Genomic DNA, 8,037 nt, shown 5'->3' on the forward strand with positions numbered 1-8,037 from the left:
AATGGAACCTCGATCTCCTGGATCCTAGGTCGATGCTCAACCACTGAGCCACGCCAGCCAGGCTTTTCAGAGATTTTTAGAATTGTGGCAAGAATAGCAAGTTAGCCACTTAGAAGGGGTGGAACTAACAGGTGAACCCAGGAGCAGTGAGGCAGCCACTTTGGACTTAAAGACCTGAGAAAAAGAGAATGCTGTCTGCAGGAAGCAGCAGAGGCAAGAACTGGAGAGAGCCTGGGTATTTCTGGTTTCCATTTCATCCTGAGCCCAGCTGCTCTGGAGAGAGAACACCCTGTGTCCCTGTGAGAGAGGCCTTTGTTCTTTTTGCTGGCCAGAGTTAGTTTCTGTAACTTGCACCCAAGATCCTTAAATAATACAAAAGAGATATCCTTATGTGGTTGATCTTTTACACATCATGTGTCCTCATTGGAGGAAGACTGACCTTTTAAAAAGCCTCAAGATGGACGATATACTACGTATAAATTATTTTTAGAGCAATTGTATCATTTTCAGAAATTTCTAGAAATGCCTTTTATTCAGCTTTGTAATTTAAATGACAGATTCCCGAGCCTCTGGGCCCTGGCACACGGATTTATGAAATGCCTCGCCCTGCCTAAGCAGCAGGCATGAAGGCACTCGCATATGTACACTCTCAGAGTTTGCCGTGGTGGACGGAAGTGTGTAACAGTCTATGTGGGTGAATGTGGAAAGAAAACTACAAAGGAGTACAACCAGAGCTTTAACACTCACCCCTGATGAGCTGGAGATTGGTTCTCTAAAGGGTTAATGGTGTGGAGGCCACAGAAGGTAGCGGGCACCTTGTGAGACACTCTATCAGGTGAAGGGGATTCCTGGGCAGAAGAACGGAGTGACAACGCGAACCTCTCCCACGGAGAAATTGGTCCAAATGATTTTTCCCATTCACACTGTAATGCATACCTGTCATTGTCTTATTTTAATAACAAGGCATGACATAGATGTGTGCTTATGACATATATATATACACGTGTGTGTGTATATACATATATATATACATGGTACACACTCTTACACTCTTTAAAGATCTTTTTTTTGTTAATTCTCACCTGAGGATATTTTTTCCATTGATCTTTAGAGAGTGGAAGGGAGGAAAGGGGAGAGAGAGAGAGAGAGAGAGAGAGATCAGTGTGAGAAAGACACATCGATTGGTTGCCTCCGGCAGGAGGCAGGGATTGAATCTGCAACCCAGGTACATGCTCTTGATGGGGACTTGAACTCGCCACCCTTCGGTGCGCAGGTTGATGCTCTAACCTCTGAGAATCACCAGCCAGGGCAAAAGATCTTTTTAAAAAAAATGGATTTCTACTGACCACTTTTTAAAAAATCAAAACTGTCTTTAATCCAGCTCCAACTTTCCATCACTTCTTATCCGATATGCTTTGTTTCTTATAAAGCGTCATATTACAGATTTATTGAAGTGGCTAAGTTGATGGGGATAGGGTAGAATTCCATATACATACGCTGGCTGGCATAGTCACACTGCTGGTTCATGACAAATAACCATGTCCCAGGCTTATTTATTACGTGTAGCTGTAACGTATGAACTGAAAACATATGTCTGAAAATCTGTGATCCTTAACCACTAGGAATTAATAGAACTTTGTGTCAATATTGGTGTCAACTCCCAACAGCAGAGAGGATAGTGAGGGGAGGTATTTAGGAATCAAACATACCATAAGGTATTCATGCTTACATTTAAATAATAATAAAATAATGTTTTCACTGAAATTTTAGGAAGTATAGAGAAGTCTATAAAAAAAAAAAAAAAAAGCAGCCAAGTGTTATCACCAGAGACAGTTACTGCTAAACCAGTGATGTTTTCTTATCTTTTCTCTCTGCTCAGACGTGTATGTTTTTGCAAAGTTGAGATCGTGTTACGGATACAGTACTGTTTTTTACTATCTTCTCTAGTATTTCATCAGCCCTTTCTCATGTCACTAGATTTTTTGATAGCTGTTTAATGTTCTGTCCTGTGGCTGTACCATAATCATTTAACCTTCCCCGTTACTGAGAGTCATTCAGCAAATGCAAGTCATACTCTTGAAAGTGCTGGATGAAGATTCGCTGTTGACCGAGACAGTCCTGTTCTGAGCCTCAGACTCTAGTGGCAGAGACTGAACACGGTCATTACTGTGCAGTGTGGCGAGGCTGCACTGGGGGGACACACGGGCAGCTGTCCGTTTGTAAGTGGACCATGAGCCCAGCAATAAGTGAGGACAGCATTGCTTAGTGAGAGCAGGCGGGACCAGGAGAGGAAAAGACCAAGGATGGCGCCCTGAGCAACACTCAATTTTTTTCAAATTTGAGAAATATTAAAATCTCCTGGTTCCCCTTTCCAACCAGACACTCCAGCTCATTTTCCTGTGGGCGCTCCAAGTATTCAGGCCTGAACCCCTATTCCCCTCTCCACCAAGCCCCTCACCCTGAGAAGCCAAGCACATGGATGTGAGTTACAAAATTTAGATAGAGGGTGGGAGGGGACACTGGGCGACAAGATGCCTGGGGAGAGGGGCTAAGCTAGGGATGTCACCAAGCTCAGGTCGGAGTCCAGAGAAACACACAGGCTACAGAGTCACCTGTGGAGGAGGTGTCCTGAAGCTGGCCTGAAACTCAAAACTGACCGAGCCGGGAAGGATTCAGGTTGGCAGAGAGAGCGGGGTTTTGCTCTGTGGGCTCAGAAGCCCATGCTAAAGCACCTGCTGTCCCTTTCAAGAAGTTGCGCCTCTCCTCCCTGACCGAGATGATTCCATTCTATGTGGCTTGCACCCCTTTTCTCTCCCCCGTCATTGTCAGGCACAGTCTGGGAGGTCACTGTCATTGGATTTTTTGGGGGGATGCCTTCTAAACTGCATGTACATGGCATCTTGCCACATTTGCAGAACAGGGAGCCCACCTGCCTGTGCACTAGCTCCCTGCCCAGGTTCCTTAGCCTCCCCCCTGCACCCCTTCTCTGCTGTAACCACCTGAGCTAGGTCTCCATTCTCCCTCCTCTGCCACGTGGTACTTTGCACGTAGGTCCAACCGCCCGCCACAGGTTCTGTTCTTCAAGCCCTTCGCCCCCGTAACTCTCAGGGCTCATTCTAGGTGGACGCAGGGAGAGATGGGCAGGCTCTGCCGGGACCCTCTACGTGAGGTGTGTTGAAAGGAAATTAAAGAAATCCATGGAGACTCTGCCACGGAAAGATTCACCATCAAAAACTCAAAACGTTAGAGTTAGGCTCAGGGCATTTCTTTCATAATCAATGTGTGTATATGTTTGATGAGGATTATACTCTGTAAGGTTTTTGAGAAGCCAGTTAGCATTGACAGGCAAAACGCTCAGCACTGCTCTTGGCTAAATACTACTTTCCTAACAATGCTGCTTATAAATCCTAGAGAATCATCAAAGAAAAGGCGTAACATTTGGGTTTACTACCTATAAATAGTATCCTTCTAAGCATTTATTCATCCACTTCAAAAACGTTATTAGCAACTACTTGTGCATCAGGCACGTGCTAGGCTCCGGGGATATGATACCGAGCAAAACCAGACGCCGGTCCTGCTCTCCCCGAGCTTAGGTTAGCTCTCAGAGACAGGAGCAGAAGAAAGAAGAGGTGAGGGTAAAGAACAACGTTAAGATTGGATAAAAAGGGAAGTTGGACTCCATATATTTGGTAAAGTGCATATAGGACAAAATGCAAAGGTAGGGAGGGCTGGGTTGGGTTGGCAGGAATGCTGGAACAGAATCTGTGCTTCATTCCCTGGACAGGCGGCAAACAGTGAAGAAAGTGATGGGTGAGGATGCTGAGCGAGAACGTGGGGATCCTAAAATGAGAAAGACTCGAACCTATGCGTTTTTAGTTCTGAAAGCTTTGTGTAATTGAGAAAACCTTAACTCTCAATCAGATGCCCCCAAATATTTCCACGTTTTAAATTTATCATAGAGTCTTGGCGGCAATCCATGAGGGTGGATTGTGTCTGTGCATGTGCCACAGCACTTTCCAGAACTGCTGTGCTGTCTGCCAAGCCGTAGAGCGATTTCTGGGATCATTCCAACCTTGCCTCTTGGTGAAGTGCTACTGGTTGCCCCGCAGGGGCTGCAAAGGATCGAGATGAAGAGGGTAGGATTAGCAGGGGGGCGCCAGGGAGCTAGCCCTCCAGCTCCTCTCTCCTGACAGGCTAGCCAAGGCCATTGAAGGGTCTAAGCTCAGCCAAAGTCAGCAATGAGTTGGGGTCTTTGGATACATTCTAAAACAATGTTGGAGCAGAGACAAGTTAGAAGCAAGTCAAGGATCAGTGAAATCCATCTGGAAAGCATCTTGAGAAGGCAACATTTCATAGCACAGACTTGGTCTGGCTCTACACTGTTTATGCCAAAGCCACCAGTCCCATGTGGGTACTGAGCACTTGATGTGTGGCTAGTCTGAATTGGGATGTGCTGTGAGTGTAAAATACACACTGAATTTTACTCAGTACTAAAAAAAAAAGAGGGAGTGTAAAATATCTCATTAATAATTTTTACAGTGATTTCATGTCAAAATGATATTTTGTAGCCGTAGCTGGTTTGGTTCTGGGGTTAGAGCATTGGCTTGTAGACTAAAGGGTCCTGGGTTTGATTTCTGCCAAGGGCACACCTCGGCTACAGACTCGATACCCAGCCCTGGTCTGGGTGAGTGTGGGAGGCGACCCTTGGATGTGTCTCATATTGATGTTTCTCTCTCTTTCTCCCCCTTCCACTTTCTCTGAAAAAGCAATGGAAAAAATATCCTCAGGTGAGGATTTTAAAAAATGATATTTTATATATTTAGGGTTAAATAAAATATGAAATTAAATTAGTTTCACTAGTTTCTTTTTACTTTTTAAAATGTGAGTATCAGAAAATTTAATGTTATATATGTGGCTCTCATTCTATTTCTCATAGACATTCATTCTAAAACTATTACATTTTTTGGTGTCCTGAATGGATTTCTTGACTTAAAGGTTACTTCAGAAAGTAATTTCTATTTGATTTGACTTTGGTTGGCTATTTATTTGGAATGGAAATGCATTATAGGCTGAAATTATTAAATTGGTTCTTATGTCCCAATACACAGATAATCTTTGAATTATGTAACATAAAAAAAATGTTCTTTCTTGTCTTACATTAAAGCTCCTCCAGGAGTTTTAACACAGGATATAGTCCTCTGTTTTCTCAGAAGTCTAGAAAATAAGAGGGTGAATGGTCATGATAATGATCTCTAAATGAAGATAAGTAAGCTAATATGTGGTTTTATAAAGAGAATGTTTGCGTAAGGTATGGGGGGGGGGTGTAGGGAGGACTCCTGAAAAGGAGAGATTCCTGAGAGAGATTATGCTATCTCCTGTTTGAAGATTTTTAACATAGGGTAGATTCTCGGTGCTTTCGATCTTGACTGAGGATGGAAGAATTTAACCAAGGAATTGTTGTAGTGCAGTTGTTAGTGGCTGTCAAACTTGGCTGTATATTATAATCATCTGGGGAGCTTTAAAAATTCCAGCTGCCCGGACCGCACCCCAGACCAATTAAACCTACGTATGAGACCCAGGTACGTACCATATGCAACCAAGTTGGAAAAACACTGGCTTAGTTACGTGTGTAGGCTCTGCCATCAAACTGCCTGGCTTCAAATCCCAGCACAGCCAAGTTCAAGCCATGTGACCCTGATCAAGATGCTTAACCACTATGAACTCTTTTGTAGAAAAGGGGTGAGGAAAATAACATATTCTTATAGGATTGTCATGAGGTTTAAATAAGATAATCTACGTGAACCATTTAACAGAAAGCGGGCATGACGTAAATTCTATAGCAATTAGAGTAACAGCTTACTTATTTCATATCAACTCCCCTGGAAAGCATTCCCAGCCATGGTTCCCCCATCGGACACTCATTCACCGAGCGGGTTCCTTGTATTGTCCTATAACATTCCTTGGCTCATACATGAATTTATTTTCCATGTATTCATTAAGCATCTACTTTAACTAGGAGTGTGATAAAGACACACACCTGCCTCACCCCGTTGAAGTTTAACTTTCCCCGTGTGTCTGTGTTTTCCAGTCTGATGGGAAGCATCATAGACTATGAGACCATGTTTTCTGGCCAACCCCAGCACCCAGTCCCTAGCACCCAGTCCCTAGCACCCAGTCCCTAGCACCCAGCACAGCCCATGGGAAACTGCAGGACACCAGGGTTGGAAGACTAGGCTGTTCTAGTTCTCGCTTTGCCACTTACAGACCACTCATAGGGAGGAGGAACCCTCGTGTTCGCAACAGGTATGCTTCTGTATGTGTCATGCGGAGATCATCCACGCAGGGCTGTTGTTAAGATGACAGGTGTGACCAAGCGCAGCCTACAGCTTTCAAGGTCCCCCGTCAGGCGTCCGGGAGGCAGTGCCGCGCGCGCCCACCAGGGGGCAGCAGGTCTCCGCCTCGCCGCCCCCCGAGGTGACGTCAGCACCAGCGCCCCGCCCCTTGACCGTGACCCCGGGCGGCGCCGGGGGCGGTGTCCAGCCCCGAAGGCCGGCGGCCGGGCGGGAGCGCGCGGGGTTGCGCCATGGGCGCCGAGGCGCGGGGGAGCGGGCCGGCGCTGCGCGAGCTCGCGGGCGAGGCGGAGGCCAGTCTGCTCGAGTGCAAGGTGTGCTTCGAGAGGTTCAGCCCCCGCCAGCAGCGGCGGCCGCGCAACCTGCCCTGCGGCCACGTGGTCTGCCTGGCCTGCGTGGCCGCCCTGGCGCACCCGCGGACGCTGGCCCTCGAGTGCCCCTTCTGCCGGCGAGCCTGCCGGGGCTGCGACACCAGCGACTGCCTGCCGGTGCTGCACCTCCTGGAGCTCCTGGGCTCCCCTCTTCGGCCCGCCCCCGCCGCCCCCCGTGTCGTCCCCACCTGCTACCTGGCCTTTGGCGGCTGGGGAACCCTGGTGAACCCCACCGGGCTGGCGCTGTGCCCCAAGACCGGGCGCGTCGTGGTGGTGCACGACGGCAAGAGGCGGGTCAAGATCTTTGATTCCGGGGGCGGCTGTGCTCACCAGTTTGGAGAGAAGGGCGACGCTGCCCAGGACATTCGGTACCCGCTGGACGTCACCGTGACCAACGACTGCCACGTGGTTGTCACCGACGCCGGCGACCGCTCCGTCAAAGTGTTTGATTTTTTTGGTCAGATCAAGCTCGTCATTGGAGGCCAGTTCTCCCTGCCGTGGGGCGTGGACACCACCCCCCAGAACAGGGTCGTGGTGACTGATGCGGAGGCAGGGTCCCTGCACCTCCTGGAAGTGGACTTTCCCGAAGGGGTCCTGCGGGGAGCGGAAAGGTCGCCGGCCCCCCTGCGGAGCCCCCGAGGGGTGGCGGTGTCGCGGCTCACCGGGGCCATCGCGGTCCTCGAGCGCCCCCTGGCGCCGGGGCGCGGGCCCTGCAGCTCCACGGTGACGGTGCTCAGCGCCGGCCTGCAGCTGCTCGGCCGGGTGGACGGCTTTGGGCTGAGCCTCGCCTTCCCCTCCCAAATAACCGCCTCCGCTGTGACCTTCGATCACCAGGGGAACGTGATCGTCGCCGATACTTCCAGCCAGGCTGTCCTGTGCTTAGGAAAACCTGAGGAGTTTCCAGTACTGAAGCCCATCGTCACCCATGGTCTCTCCCACCCTGTGGCGCTGACCTTCACCAAGGAGAAATCTCTTCTTGTGCTGGACAGCGCAGCCCATTCTGTAAAAGTCTATAAGGTTGACTGGGGATGATGGGCGTGGGGATGAGAGAGGCCTGGGGCTTGGCATCAGAAGCCCTGAAGCTGACACGAGTGAATTATTTTAGCCCCAGATAAATTACTTCATTGCATCTGCGCAACAGGGATCATTATAACTGCCTGGCAGACTTACAAAGGTTGAGGCAATTATTAAAGAATAGTAATGAAACCTACCATTTATTGCGTATGTACTCCCTGCGCTAAGAAATTTGTGAATATTGGCTCATTTAACCCTTAACAACTACCCAATAAGGTGATTTCTATTATTAATCCCATTTT

The 8,037-nt window shown here is 48.4% G+C and overlaps 1 protein-coding gene across 1 annotated transcript; it reads left to right on the plus strand.

The window, feature by feature from the left end:
- The first annotated feature begins 6,583 nt into the window (after positions 1 to 6,583).
- NHLRC1 (NHL repeat containing E3 ubiquitin protein ligase 1) lies at positions 6,584 to 7,836 on the plus strand. The gene has a single exon (XM_016205376.2). It carries the CDS (start codon positions 6,584 to 6,586, stop codon positions 7,751 to 7,753), a length of 1,170 nt encoding a protein of 389 aa, XP_016060862.2. The 3' UTR covers positions 7,754 to 7,836.
- Positions 7,837 to 8,037: the final 201 nt, after the last annotated feature.

Source organism: Miniopterus natalensis, chromosome 9 (genome assembly GCF_054644295.1).
Source record: "Miniopterus natalensis isolate mMinNat1 chromosome 9, mMinNat1.hap1, whole genome shotgun sequence".
In the NCBI taxonomy this organism is placed as follows: Eukaryota; Metazoa; Chordata; class Mammalia; order Chiroptera; family Miniopteridae; genus Miniopterus; species Miniopterus natalensis.